Source organism: Mytilus galloprovincialis, chromosome 11, assembly GCF_965363235.1.
Source record: "Mytilus galloprovincialis chromosome 11, xbMytGall1.hap1.1, whole genome shotgun sequence".
Taxonomy (NCBI): Eukaryota; Metazoa; Mollusca; class Bivalvia; order Mytilida; family Mytilidae; genus Mytilus; species Mytilus galloprovincialis.
In genome coordinates this window covers 799,660-816,050 of record NC_134848.1, presented here as the reverse complement: position 1 = coordinate 816,050, position 16,391 = coordinate 799,660, and the positions used below count along the sequence as shown (strand labels likewise).

Sequence of the window (16,391 nt, the reverse complement as noted above, 5' to 3'; positions counted from 1 at the left end):
CCTGATCATGCAATACAATGTGAGAAACTTGATTTTCTGGTAATTTTTTAAAAGAGCAAATATAACATTCTCACATTACCTAGATAAAAAAAAAACATGTGTCTCGGTACAAAATTGTTCAAAAACACTGAAAATTGTAAATCATTAGTAATAAATGGTTTAACCCATTAAAACATTTAATCCATCACTGCAAATGTTTGCACCTGTCCTAAGTCAGGAATCTGATGTACAGTAGTTGTAGTTTGTTTATATAATTTATATGTGTTTCTCGTTTCTTGTTTTTAGCTCACCTGGCCCGAAGGTCCAAGTGAGCTTTTCTCATCACTTGGCGTCCGTCAACCATCGTCGTTAACTTTTATAAAAATCTTCTCCTCTGAAACTACTGGGCCAAATTTAACCAAATATGGCCAAAACATTATTAGGGTATCTAGTTTAAAAATTGTGTCCAGTGACCCGGCCAACCAACCAAGATGGCCGCCAGGGCTAAATATAGAACATAGGGGTAAAATGCAGCTTTTGGCTTATAACTCAAAAACCAAAGCATTTAGAACAAATCTGACATAGAGTGAAATTGTTTATCAGGTCAAGATCTATCTGCCCTAAAAATTTTAGATGAATCGGACAACCTTTTGTTGGGTTGCTACCCCTGAATTTTGCTGTTTTTGGTTATTATCTTGAATATTATCATGATTATAATAGATAGAGATAAACTAAACAGCAATAATGTTCAGCAAAGTAAGTTTTACAAATAAGTCAACATAACCGAAATGGTCAGTTGACCCCTTTAGGAGTTATTGCCCTTTATAGTCAATATTTAACCATTTTTCATAAATCTTAGTTATCACCAAAACACAATTTTGTCATGTCCTTGAATATTCACGTAGACAAAAGTGAGCGACACAGGCTCTTTAGAGCCTCTGGTTTTATATAGATTAGAACGTTGGTTTTCCCGTTTGAATGGTTTTACTCTAGTAATTTTGGGGCCCTTTATAGCTTGTTGTTCAGTGTGAGCCAAGGCTCTGTGTTAAGGCCGTACATTGACATATAATGGTTTACTTTTATAAATTGTCATTTGGATGGAGAGTTGTCTCATTGGCACTCATACCATATCTTCTTATATCTAAGAAAATGTGTACAACTATTAGAATTTTATTTAGTTATATATATATATGGTTACATCAATCAGTATCTCAATATCTAAATGAATATGAGATGAAATAATTTATTTATTGTTATAGGTTATCACTTGGTGAACCTCTTGGGGAAGGAGCATTTGGTAAAGTTTTTAAAGCAGAAACTGTTGGTTTAAATAAAGCTCCAACAACTGCCATAGCAGTCAAGATGTTGAAGGGTAAAATTTACTTATATATTTTAGATCAAAAATCAAATAGTATTAATGAAAACTGGATTTATGCTTAGGTTTTCTTTTTTTATTAGACAAGCATAAAATTTTGGGAAATAAGAATTGAATTTTTTCCATCTTTTTTATCTTTATTGAAAAATTTGCATTGTTATGGCCCTGCAACGAATATGGCCCGCAACAAAGATGTCGGTGCCATATAGTTTTACCCATGTCCGTAATTCGGTCATTCCGTAATTCTGTCATTCCGTCATTCCATCATTCTGTCATTCCCTAATTCCACAACTAGGAATTGTTAAGTTTCAGTTTTGTTCCGCTTGGCTCATTTTTGCTATAATTATGGGCTTTGAACTTTGATAATTTTTTGAAAATCACAGTTAAAAGGATGAATTGTTTGAGTATAAAGGACAAGATTATAAATATCCAATTAATGTTCTGATTCAAACAATAAAATAATTACAAATCAATTAATGTCATTAGTGCTGTAATGAATTGTTAAAATCTCAATACTTTTATTTTTTGTTTGATGATTCTAGCTGTTAATCTGGATTATCCCACCTCAATCAACAGGCCTTGAAGTAATAAATATTTGAGTCAGTTTTTTGTACTTAAACAAATAAAAACCAATCAAAATGCTGGATTTTATGTTTTGAGCAAGATTTTTGTGCTCCGAGCACTGAGCAAAGTTTTATGACTTCAACCCCAGGTCTAATGAATGTCAAAACAAATCAGTGACAGGTTGACCTTGTTCCTAATTAAATTTGTTCAGGTTACAATTATGTGATAATCATGTTTTCAATCATAATTTCTTGAAAGGTTTTAAACAGTTGTTTAAAAGTTGAAAAGTTACAAAGTAAAAACGTATTTATAAAAATAAACTTCTCATAGAATAAATCATCACTTTACAATATTATGTCACATGACTGACCAACATGACTTGTGATCACCTGATATATTATATGGTTTATCTTTTCAAAATGAGTGTTGTTTATTCAATTTTCATACACTTTTCTTCAACTCTTTATGATGAACACATACAAAACAATAAGTTATGACAACAAGGAACACAACTCTAGGCTGATTTAACCAATAACAAAAGCTTTATTGTGTCTTCAATATTAAGACAATTGGCAAATTTCCGGATTGCAAAACATATTGACAAATTTACACGAAAAACGTAACAATAAAGATATAAAATGTATTTTATTTGAATAAAACATGACAAATCAAGAATATTAATATTATAACACATAAAAAACAATCAAGGTTTGAGCAAAAAAAATCCTTACTTTTCACTTCAATTGGAAATTTTTTGATCCAATTTTGGACCTGAAAAAAAACTAAGAAAATATTTGTAGTCATGTATAACACACAGGGTATAAATGTAAATGTGTTCGTTATACATACCAAAAGACAGTACTCCTTATTACATAAACATGGATAGTTTGTAGGATCGATTAAAACCCATTTTAATGTCCCATTTATTATGCCCCATTTTGGTGCATTATGTTTTCTGTTCTGTGCGTCCATTCATTCGTTCTTTTGTCTGTCTATTTGTTCATCTGTCCATCCATTGGTTCGTTCTTCTGTCCGTTTGTCCTTCCGTCTGTCTGTCCCGCTTCAGGTTAAAGGATTGGTTAAAGTTTTTGGTAGAGGTAGTTTTTGATGAAGTTGAAGTCCAATCAACTTGAAACTTAGGGCTCATGTTTTCTATTTTATAATCTTTGTAATTTTTATGCCAAACTAGAAATTTTCCCCCATTTTCAAGGTCCACTGAACATAGAAAATGATAGTGTGGATGGGCTATTCATGTACTGGGGACACATTCTTGTTAGCTATAACCATTTGAGCTTATGTTATAACTAATGACTTGGCGTCCATCATCATCTGTTGTTAACTATTTCAAAAAACCTTCTCTGAAGCTACTGGGCCAAAGATTTCAAACTTTAACAAAAAAAAATTTCCTTAATTATCTGGTATCTTGCTTATAAATTGTATCCGAAGTTTTGATCCATCGACAAACATGGCTGCCATTGTTGGGTTCCTGCCACTAAATTGGTTATCTTAAGGATTTTTTTTAGTTTTTGTATGAAATTAATTAAAGATAAAGATAAACTGTAAACAGCAAAAAATGTTCAGCAAAGTAACATGTTCAAAAATGTTTTTTATGACAAAAATTGTCAATTGACCCGTTACGGAGTTATTGACCTTTAAGGAAAATTACACAAGTTGTTTTATTTTTTTTTTAACTTTATAAATCTTCGCAAATGAATTTAGTATAAATTTGTATTTTATTTCCTTGTACTTCAAGAAACAAAGACACTATGGTTAAAATGGAACAAATGGGTAAAATGCATTTATTTGCTTTTAATGAAAATATGACAGATACAATGAACATTGTATTGGCATTTGTAAGCCTCTTATTATTAAATATAAATTGAAAAGCAAAAACAGTCATTGATGAAAGATTTAAGCAAAAAAACAAACTTGTGAGCAATTCAAGCTCTGCTTGTTCTATTGGGGATCCAAGGCAGTGGCGTAGCCAGGGTTGAAATGATGTGGATGTTTTGCCGAGTCGAGCGAGCCGAAAAATGTTTTGGACCTTTTTGTGCAGAAAATATTTTTTATTTAAGCACATGTACTCCCCCAGAATCCAACACTAGTTAGATTTTTGTTTAAATTCAAAATACCCACCAATTCATATATTTATATTTTTAACCAAATTTTATTGTTTTCTTGAAACTACCATCATTCAATTCATAAATATTTGATGTAAAGTTTCCCCCCCAATCTTCTATTTGACATATCAAAAACCGTTTAAACGGACTCCATTACAGCGGCACTTCTGTATAATTTAGGAACTTCTGAGTATAGGAACTGAAGTGACTTCTCTTTCCAGGGCTTTCCATTGAAATTGAAGTAGAAGGCTGAATTAAAATTATAGGCGGCTGTAACATGCGTTCGGCGAAGCCGGACGTCCACCAAGCTGTAAGCTTGGTGCCTTACGGCAGGGGGTCAGGGGGCCGCTCAAGGCCCCCAGAAGCTCTGCCATAAATAGAGCAAAATCCTGCTTTCTCGCAATCTCCTGGCACCTAATTTCATCTTTCAAATGACCATTTTTTATGTATGAAATTAAAGAAAAAGAAAAAATCTCAAAGAATTTTTTTTTTTTTTTTATGTTATAGTTTTTTATTTTCATTTATTTATGCTTAAAATTCATTTACTTTTAAAAGAGATTTATTTATATAATAATCCGGTTTGTTAAAAATTTGATCGATTTATTTTGCAGAACTACGTGCATTTGTAAACAAATGACCCCCCTTTTCTCTCTAAAGACTGGTACGCGTAACTAAAATTATACAATTATTTTTCAAGCATTGACAGAAAATTGATATATCCTCTGATTTTCTCTTTTTTTGTAAACTGTTCAATAAGTCGGATACATAAATCATTTGGAAATGTTATTTATTTGAGGTCGAGTCGACAATTATATTCTACTTTCGTTTTTGACCTTGATTCTCTGAACACCACGTTGGCTTTGAAAAATGAACTTCAAAAGATACTGTTTTTCCAGATTCTGAACAATATGATCTACAACACTTTCTTTAATTTGACTGATATTATTCCATAACATAAGATTGTCATCCTATCTGATTGTCTTCACGTTTTAAAAGTAAAAAAAAAGCCAACGAGTTAATGACCCTCGGAACGTCTCTATTGTTATCATTCAATGACCACCGGAACGTCTCTCTTGTTATCTTTGAAAAGAAACGATGCATTCTGACTTTAAATAGACAACCAATCAGTGACCTGAATTCATGTGAACTATATTTAGCCCAAGGTAAATACTGACTTTTCATCCTTGTTTATCGTGACCGCGACTTTGCGAAAATATGTCTCTCGACTGCATTTTCTTTATTATTTTCTTTTTGAATTTATATTTTTGTCAGTGAAGTAGCCGGCACTTGAAGCCACCGCAAACGGCTGATTTCCGCCGGCTACCGGCTTCAATGGAAAGCCCTGCTCTTTCCAGGAATTTGAGTCTACAACCTTGGATTTTTGATTACTGAGCTAAACGCATGCAGGAGACATAAAAATACCTGGCGTCCGATCGTCCGGTATTGTTAGCACTCTCATGTGTACAATTCATGTCAGATTAAGTGAAACTCATATCATAAGCAATGTCTTTGACAATTTTGAAAATAATTCGTAATCAAATATTTTTAACTAGTAATGTCCCTTTGAAATATAAATTGTAATGGAAATCCCATTTCATTTGCTGTGAAGCTTTTATTTCTTTTTAGATATTAAAAATAAAAAAGAAAAAGAAATAAAAGTTTTTTTTAGTTATTCCCTTGTTCCTTGGCCTTTGATAGATAAAATATGACATGTAATGTGCATGGCGGGGAATATTGGATCTTTGTTCTTTACTGAATAAAAATAAAATTAGTATTTGAACCTAAATAGAAACGGGAATTCATAAGCCTAGGACTTATCACGATCTATTACAAATTGATTTGTTTTATCACGTCGTTTACAATGTCGCAAGAAACGATATCAGGATATGGTGTTTTAGTTGTTAGTTACTATAGTCAAATGAGAAGCCATCCCTCCACTAGGTTCAATTTCAGATGAAACATGTCCACGGGTCTGCGTATCAGTCCTCTCCGCTTGCCTTAGCTGATGACATAGACTATTTATACGAAGAAAAGTTAACTTGAAACACTATTCTGCGATTCATGTATCAAACTAAATTATCCTAAATGAAAGACCAGGCATACTGCTTCGAAAATGACTGGATGTTATCCTCATATCCTCAGCCTTGTTACATTTTGATACTTCCGAGTTAAACTGCTGTTTTTTTTATTTTTGTTTTGTCAAAATGATGTGGATGCTTGAGCATCTGAGCATACATGCAAGCTATGCCACTGCAAGGGGAGGGTTCCTGATCAATGTTTTTGAATGGGGACATATAGTCCTGGGTTGGGACAAATTACTTTTGATTCATTAACATTAGTTTGATACCAATTTTCGTGGGTACAGGTGAACATTGAATTCAAATGTTCATTGAATAACATATTTTGAATAGGCTTTGAATACAGAGATTGGAAAAATTACAATATCAAATATCCACGATTATGCAAGTTTTAAGCAATCCATGAAAATGAATGAATCCACAGTATTCTTTGAATGTGACCAATGGTTTTATCCATTAATAATTGTCAATATTATTTAAATATTTTAGAGGATGCAACCGATAGAGAATTGACAGATTTAATGCAAGAAATGGAAGTGATGAAATTAATAGGATGCCATGAAAACATTATTAATTTCCTGGGATGTTGTACACAAAATGGTAAGTGGTGTACTTTAAGGGTTAAAAACGATCTTGGTCCAATGGGCAGCACTTGTTGTCTGTCGTCCATATTAAATGTCCGTTAACTTTTAAAAAATCTTCTCCTCGAAATTACACAGGACCCATGCTCTGAGAAAACCATCAACTGCCCCCTGTCTGATTTGCTCCAAATGGTTTAGTTTCAGAGATATATACAAAAATCTGCATTTTACCCCTATGTTCCATTTTTATCCATGTGGGCCATGAGGGTTGGAAGGTGGGGTCATCTGATACATTTTTTAAAGAAAAAACATATTAATTATTATGGTCAAGTATGGTTAAATGTGTCTCAGTAGTTTCATAGAAAGAAGATTACCCACACATGTCAGATTTGCTCTAGGTGTAATACCACCATTGATTTTTCCCTATTAAAATTGAAAAAGGAAATGGGGAATGTGTCAAAGCGACAACAACTCGACCATAGTCTTTGTTAAATTTGCACTTTTAGAAAAAATGTGCAGAATTTATCTTTGTTACAAATAAAGATATACTTGGCATGAGTAAAGTTTTATCCTGTCCAGTACTATAGAAAAAATTTAACATAACATTTGATTGCATACAAGAAAATAACCATCACTGGAACTTAACCAATCAAAGGAGTAGGAGCAATAAGGCCCTTATTCGGCCCAAAAATTACTGTAAATTAAAAAGTTATCATACATATAGTAGATAAGATGCACACAGATATACAGATTATGTGACGTCATTTAAATATATTGGTAGATAAGGTGTACATCGTAGTTACAAAGCGAGTTAAAGTGGCTGTGAATCGAAATATATATATATATTATTGTGGAAATTCCAATACGTCACAAAGCAATATGGCGATTGTTTACATCAATGTTGACAATGAGTTGACAATGAGATGATGTGTTGAAACACGAAAAGGAAAATATCTCTCGAATGTGAATAAAATGCATGCAAACGTAAGTGAATCTATATATCAGATATTTTATTTAGTATAAAAGAATGCAGTATTATTCGATTTTGTTTTATAAAGAATATCAATTGTGGTAAATATAAATAATGTGTGTTGCATGAATTTAATATTTGAAATTTCAATATTTTCACAACCATAAAAGAAATTGTGTTTAATTAAATATTATGGAATCTAACATCTGAACAAGAATTTGTGTATTAATATTCATGTCACGTGATAAGATAGGCACGATAGTAGATAAGGTGCACACAGATATACAGATTATGTGACGTCATTTAAATATATTGGCAGATAAGGTGTACATCGTTTACATCAATGTTGACAATGAGTTGACAATGAGATGATGTGTTGAAACACGAAAAGGAAAATATCTCTCGAATGTGAATAAAATGCATGCAAACGTAAGTGAATCTATATATCAGATATTTTATTTAGTATAAAAGAATGCAGTATTATTCGATTTTGTTTTGTAAAGAATATCAATTGTGGTAAATATAAATAATGTGTGTTGCATGAGTTTAATATTTGAAACTTCAATATTTTCACAACCATAAAAGAAATTGTGTTTATTTAAATACTATGGAATTATACATTTGAACAAGAATTTGTGTATTAATATTCATGTCACGTGATCAGATAGGTACATGGTAGATTAGGTCCACACAGATATACAGATTATGTGACGTTATTTATATATATAAGTAGATAAGGTGTACATCGTAGTTACAAAGCGAGTTAAAGTGGCTGTTATTCGAAAATATATATATTGTTGTGGAAATTCCAATACATCACAAAGCAATATGGCGATTGTTTACATAATAATAATAAAATTCTTTATTTAACGAAGGTAACACATTTAACAATTACATGTTAATCTTCAAAAACTATCAATACAAATAAAAAACGTACAAAAATACATACAATATAAAATTCATAATACAGTTAAATAAGCACATATGCATTCAGTAGAAGAAGAAAAAGAAATACATTAGTTTCATGCATCTTTATTCTGTTCAGTTAGAAAATAGTTTGAACAGTTGGTCATAAATGTATCTAAGTTATCTATTTCTTTAATATTATTTGGTAAATTATTCCAGGTAATAAGACCAGAATATTTAAATGTTCTTTTCAAAAAATCAGAATTAGGTCTTGGTAAATGAAGAAGTGGCATGTTCACGTCCTTAATATATGCATATTTATTTGCCACTTGACTTTAAGAAGCCATCCTTTAACATATTTGGTCGGGTTCTTGTCTCTTTGACATATTCCCCATTTCCATTTTCAATTTTATCATCAACTAAAAAGTAAAACAAGACAAAGAAAATTTGCCTGTCTGTAATTGTAGGAACTTAATTTCACACAGTGGCAATTTTCACAAATAAATTTATATTCTCGCTCTATCATTTACCAAAATTGACGAAATACCTATTTGCTGTGAAGATGTTTGATATTATACAAACTAAAGGCATGTAGAACAAAATCAGAAAACTTTTCCAAAGCCCAAAGTTTTTTTATTGTTTTTATTTTTCTTCTTCAAAAGTTTGACAATGGAATTTGATACACAAATCTGAACATTTGAGTTAAATAAAGCATATTACACATAGAGTTTGTTCTAGAACGGGAGCCTGTCGTGAATTTAAAAGTGATGCAAAAGACGTCACACTTCTTCTGATGTCAATCGAAGTAAAACCGTTAAATATTTTAAACTAAACACTGGTGTTGTCACCATAACTAATTATGGTTTATTTCATACAACACAAACGATTTAAAATGGGCCGTGGCATTTTTGAGAAATAACTTTAAGGCCAAAATATTGGCCATGTGGCACAGATTTTCTGAATACCATTAAAGTCAATGAGGCTATCAGTTTTTACAAATACTAATAAATTGCAATTAACACCAATTAAAAGACTGATCAAATATAAAAAAAAAACACAAATACAGTAAAAACATTCGACACTTGAGAGTGATAAATGAACGAAGCAGACATACTGTGGTGTCATCACACGAGCAATCATATACAGGTACCATGCAGAATAGCGTGACGTTATCAATTGTTGTCAGGGTTGCCATGGCGCTGTTTGATAAAGTTCGAAACCAGGCCGATTCTTAGCAGTCAAAGGTAAAACGTTTTTCAATGCCATGGCAGTCAAAGGGTCAATACTCTATGATAAAACCACAAAAACGTAAAACGCTTCAAATTCTACAAACTGGCATGTAGACTCCTGCTGTCCTTTTGTAGCTAAGTACAAAAAATGTACAAGGAGAAGACATCATATCTAAGTTTTATTTATCCGGTTGGGAACAAACCCTCTATATGGTGTTTATACCTGTATAGAGGGATAAAATTATTGCTGGTGCTGGAAAAATATAAAATATGTTATTTTTGTGAAGTCATGAAAGGCTATTTTATTTCTTGCCTTGATCCCTTTCTGCGACAGGAAAGTGTCACAGCAAGAATAAGCTTTTGGGTCGATCTGGCCCCACGTAGATCCGGTCCAAGTCGATCCGGCCCAATGTCGATCCATCCCATATGTAAAATCGATCCGGCCCCAATAAAAAATATATTTATCATGTATATAAGAAATAAAAATAAAGATATATATTAATTGTAATTCATAAATTTTTATGATTTTTGTCGAGCCTGCAACTTTTGTTGCAGAAAGCTCGACATAGGGATAGTGATCTGGCGGCGGCTACGGCGGCGGCGTTAGCTAACTTCTTAAAAGGTTTATATTTTAGAAGGTGAAAGACCTGGAGCCTTCATACTTTGTATATAGATGCCTCATGTTATGAAGTTTCCGTCAGTCACATGTCCAATGTCCTTGACCTCATTTTCATGGTTCAGTGACCACTTGAAAAAAAAGTTCAGAATTTTTGTAATGTTGAATTCTCTCTTATTATAAGTAATAGGATAACTATATTTGGTATGTGCGTACCTTGCAAGGTCCTCATGCCCGTCAGACAGTTTTCACTTGACCTCGACCTCATTTCATGGATCAATGAACAAGGTTAAGTTTTGGTGGTCAAGTCCATATCTCAGATTCTATAAGCAATAGGGCTAGTATACTTGTTGCATGGAAGGACTGGAAGGTGTACATGTCCAACTGGCAGGTGTCATCTGACCTTGACCTCATTTTCATGGTTCAGTGGTTATAGTTAAGTTTTTGTGTTTTGGTCTGTTTTTCTCATACTTTATGCAATAGGTCTACTATATTTGTTGTATGGAATGATTGTAAGGTGTACATGCCTAGCGGGCAGATGTCATCTGACCTTGACCTCATTTTCATGGTTCAGTGGTCAAAGTTAAGTTTGTAAGTTTTGGTCTTTTTATCTAGTATTATATGCCAAAGGTCAGCTATATTTGGTGTATGGAAATATATTATGATCTATATGTCAGTCCCGCAGGTTTATTTGACCACATGAACTCAATTGCACGGTTCATTGCACAATGTAGTTTTTGTGTTTTGGTCTATTTTTCTTAAACTATAAGTAATAGGTCAACTATATTTGTTGTATGGAAGCTTTGTTACCTGTACATGTCTGCCTGTCATGGTTCATCTGACCTTGACCTCATTTTCATGGTTCATTGGTCTTTGTTTAGCTATCTTGGTTAATGTTAAGTTTATGTGACAGCTGTAATAAAGCTTTATACTTAGGACTATCAACATAATATCAATGATTAGTAAAGAAGGCGAGACATTTCAGTGTGTGCACTCTTGTTATTATAATGTCAATAAATGTAAAAGGTGTACGGTAAAAAAATAAAAAAGACCTTTGAAAAATATCTATTTTAGATGAGTATAAAACAACTAGGTTGATTATGTTTTTATTGCAAGTTTTCTAGATTATTGGGTATATTCATATTATAACTTATATAAAAGAACTCAAACATCAAGATTAATCAGCAGTAAGGCCCTGGGTTCGTTCTCCTTACTTTTATCAAGGACGCATAATACTAAAATATTAATATTATGGGTATTTAAGTTAAATAAACCTTTTCAGATATTTAAATGGTATAAATTCTCGAAATTCACAAAAACACATGAAAATAATTAAAAGTTAATGGCTTGTTTTGGAGCATTAATAGGTCATAATAATAATTCTCACTGATTGTTGTTATAATTGCCTTTGATACATTAATAATTGGAATAATCCGAATGAAACAACTGGATTATTCGGGTTAATCTTAATCAAATTGGTTACGCTTCTGCGCATGTGCACCATTAGGAAATTTAATTGTGCATCCGAAAGTTTCAAAATAATGATATCATTTATTCATACAATCCATCTCGTGTTAAATTCAAGTATGAACGAGGAGAGTATGACTTCAAATCAATTATGCTTGAACAAAAATATATGGATTTAGTCATGTTAGTTGTTCTGTCTGTGTTCAGATCTTTAACGCAATCAAATCATATTCCAGTTTTGGACATGTGTTTTTTAAAACGAAGGTTAAAATATTTTATATCAAAGAGAAGATGTGGTATGATTGCCAATGAGACTACTCTCCACAAGAGATCAAATGACACAGAATTTAACAACTATAGGGCACAGTATGGCCATCAACAATTAGCAAAGCCCATACTGTATAGTCAGCTATAAAAGGCCCCGAAATGACATTGTAAAACAATTCAAACGAGAGATCTAACAGTCCAATCTATCAAAAACAAATATGTAACACATAAACAAAGGGACAGGAACATACATACAGACATAAGAGGTGTGTTCATATTTTTTTTTTATTTAAGCGTTCATCCTGAGATTGCGGTACCTTTTTGGTCACTATTTATGTGTTGCGTCTAAATATGAATTGTAACACTTTATAGTGACTGAACAGGTTGATTTAACTTCCTCAAGAAACAGAAAAAGAAGACGAATTCAATGGAACAGCTCTAGACTATTTAACATGCAAGCTGATTATAGATAGATTTATAAGGATAGTAACGTAAGTTATCAATAGATTGAATAATAATGGGGATAACCAACATTTTTATGCCGCAGCCTTAGCTATTGATGTTATAGTTTGACTCGACCAAATGTTTGAAACTTATACACAATGCTTATTACGCAAAACACGGATCAAGTTTGAATTTTAGTGGCATAACTTTAACCTTTCTAGAGAAAATGTATAGTACTATCAAACACTTATCAAAGCTGGTATATAGACCAGTTACATCCCTGAATAAGTAAACATTAAATAACTAAAGAGCATTACAAATAGTATCAACAGGTCAAATAAACAAGAAAGTACGATTTGAGAGTACTCTTAGTTACTGAAAAGCCAAAAACAATTAATTAAAAAAAAAATCATGCATCAGAGACTAAAATCAACTAAAACAGATCCCAGAGATTTAGTATTTCAACGTCATGAACAGTCAAAGAAGACATGACTTGTGCAATGCCAAAAATAAATGTATGCTTGTTAACATATTGAAAAATTGATGAATTTTTCGTCGTTTTCTTTCTCAAACTTAAGTTTCCCTCAACCTAACGTTATAAAACTTATACACAATTCTTATTGCAACAAAATACAGATGAAATTCAAATTTTGATGGTGTTACTATTACTTTTCTAGAGTTATGCCCCTTTACAAATGAAAAAATTACTGAATTTGTTAGTTGGTCTATCTTTTGAAACATGCTTGGTATAATTGGTTTTTATTGTGTAGAAAGATAGTACTATTATGTTAGATGGTCTATCTTTTGAAACATGCTTGGTATAATTGGTTTTTATTGTGTAAAAAGATAGTACTATGATGTTAGATGGTCTATCTAATGAAACATGCTTGGTATAATTTGTTTTTATTGTGTAGAAAGATAGTACTATGATATTAGTTGGTCTATCTTTTGAAACATGCTTGGTAACCGTATAATTGGTTTTTATTGTGTAGAAAGATAGTACTATTATGTTAGATGGTCTATCTAATGAAACATGCTGGGTATAATTGGTTTTTATTGTGTAGAAAGATAGTACTATGATGTTAGATGGCCTATCTCATGTAACATGCTTGGTATAATTGGTTATTATTGTGTAGAAAGATAGTACTATGATGTTAGATGGTCTATCTAATGAAACATGCTTGGTATAATTGGTTTTTATTGTGTAGAAAGATAGTACTATTATGTTAGATGGTCTATCTAATGAAACATGCTTGGTATAATTGGTTTTTATTGTGTAAAAAGATAGTACTATAATGTTAGATGGTCTATTTAATGAAACATGCTTGGTATAATTGGTTTTTATTTTGTAGAAAGATAGTACTATGATGTTAGATGGTGTATCTAATGAAACATGCTTGGTATAATTGGTTATTATTGTGTAGAAAGATAGTACTATGATGTTAGATGGTCTATTTAATGAAACATGCTTGGTTTAATTGGTTTTTATTGTGTAAAAAGATAGTACTATGATGTTAGATGGTCTATCTAATGAAACATGCTTGGTATAATTGGTTTTTATTGTGTAGAAAGATAGTACTATGATGTTAGATGGTCTCACTAATGAAACATGCTTGGTATAATTGGTTTTTATTGTGTAGAAAGATAGTAATATGATGTTAGATGGTCTATCTAATGAAACATGCTTGGTATAATTGGTTTTTATTTTGTAGAAAGATAGTACTATGATGTTAGATGGTCTATCTAATGAAACATGCTTGGTATAATTGGTTTTTATTGGGACATAAGATACTACTATGATGTTAGATGGTCTATCTAATGAAACATGCTTGGTATAATTGATTTTTATTTTGTAAAAAGATAGTACTATGATGTTAGATGGTCTATCTAATGAAACATGCTTGGTATAATTGGGTTTTATTGTGTAGAAAGATAGTACTATGATGTTAGATGGTCTATCTAATGAAATATGCTTGGTATAATGGGTTTTTATTGTGTAGAAAGATAGTACTATGATGTTAGATGGTCTATCTTATGAAACATGCTTGGTATAATTGGTTTTTATTGTGTAGAAAGATAGTACTATGATGTTACATGGTCTATCTAATCAAACATGCTTGGTATAATTGTTTTTTATTGTGTAGAAAGATAGTACTATGATGTTAGATGGTCTATCGTTTGAAACATGCTTGGTATAATTGGTTTTTATTGTGTAGAAAGATAGTACTATGATGTTAGATGGTCTATCTAATGAAACATGCTTTGTATAATTTGTTTTTATTGTGTAAAAAGATAGTACTATGATGTTAGATGGTCTATCTAATGAAACATACTTGGTATAATTGGTTTTTATTGTGTAGAAAGATAATACTATGATGTTAGATGGTCTGTTTTTTTTAAAATGCTTGGTACAATTGTTTTTTATTGTGTAGAAAGATAGTACAATGATGTTTTTATTGTGTAAAAAGATAGTACTATGAAGTTAGATGGTCTATCTAATGAAACATACTTGGTATAATTGGTTTTTATTGTGTAGAAAGATAATACTATGATGTTAGATGGTCTATTTTTTTTAAAATGCTTGGTATAATTGTTTTTTATTGTGTAGAAAGATAGTACTATGATGTTAGATGGTCTATCTAATGAAACATGCTTGGTATAATTTGTTTTTATTGTGTAGAAAGATAGTACTATGATGTTAGATGGTCTATCTATTGAAACATCCTTTGTATAATTGGTTTTTATTGTGTAGAAAGATAGTACTATGATGTTAGATGGTCTATCTAATGAAACTTGATTGGTATAATTGGTTTTTATTGTGTAGAAAGATAGTACTATGATGTTAGATGGTCTATCTAATGAAACATGCTTGGTATAATTGGTTTGTATTGTGTAAACAGATAGTACTATGATGTTATATGGTCTATCTAATGAAACATGCTTGGTATAATTGGTTTTTATTGCGACATAAGATAGTACTATGATGTAAGATGGTCTATCTAATGAAACATGCTTGGTATAATTGGTTTTTATTGTGTAGCAAGATAGTACTATGATGTAAGATGGTTTGTATTGTGTAAAAAGATAGTACTATGATGTTATATGGTCTATCTAATGAAACATGCTTGGTATCATTGGTTTTTATTGCGACATAAGATAGAACTATGATGTAAGATGGTCTATTTAATGAAACATGCTTGGTATAATTGGTTTTTATTGTGTAGCAAGATAGTACTATAATGTTAGATGGTCTATCTAATGAAATATGCTTGGTATAATTGGTTTTTATTGTGTAGAAAGATAGTACTATGATGTTAGATGGTCTATCTAATGAAACATGCTTGGTATAATTGGTTTTTATTGTGTAGAAAGATAGTACTATGATGTTAGATGGTCTATCTAATGAAACATGCTTGGTATAATTGGTTTTTATTTTGTAGAAAGATAGTACTATGATGTTAGATGGTCTATCTAATGAAACATGCTTGGTATAATTGGTTTTTATTGCGACATAAGATAGTACTATGATGTTAGATTGTCTACCTAATGAAACATGCTTGATATAATTGGTTTTTATTGTGTAGAAAGATAGTACTATGATGGTAGATGGTCTATTTAATGAAACATGCTTGGTATAATTGGTTTTTATTGTGAAGAAAGATAGTACTATGATGTTAGATGGTCTATCTAATGAAACATGCTTGGTATAATTGGTTTTTATTGTGTAGAAAGATATTACTATGATGTTAGATGGTCTCACTAATGAAACATGCTTGGTATAATTGGTTTTTATTA

The 16,391-nt window shown here is 31.4% G+C and overlaps 2 protein-coding genes across 3 annotated transcripts in view; one reads left to right on the top strand and one right to left on the bottom strand.

Annotated features, from left to right (window-relative positions):
• Nucleotides 1-16,391, bottom strand: part of LOC143051488 (aldo-keto reductaseMSMEI_2347-like) — a 260,937-nt gene that overhangs the window by 95,787 nt on the left and 148,759 nt on the right. The gene's annotated exons all lie outside the window — the stretch shown is intronic.
• LOC143051490 (fibroblast growth factor receptor 2-like) overlaps nt 1-16,391 on the top strand; it is a 98,317-nt gene that overhangs the window by 3,017 nt on the left and 78,909 nt on the right. The window contains exons 3-4 of one of the 2 annotated variants that reach the window (XM_076224357.1): nt 1,239-1,351; nt 6,606-7,960. In XM_076224357.1, coding sequence (XP_076080472.1) covers nt 1,239-1,351; nt 6,606-6,802 — 310 coding nt within the window. In that variant the 3' untranslated portion in view covers nt 6,803-7,960. Of the gene's footprint in view, nt 1-1,238; nt 1,352-6,605; nt 7,961-16,391 lie in introns of those variants that run through there. The other variant, XM_076224358.1, reaches the window with a different exon arrangement.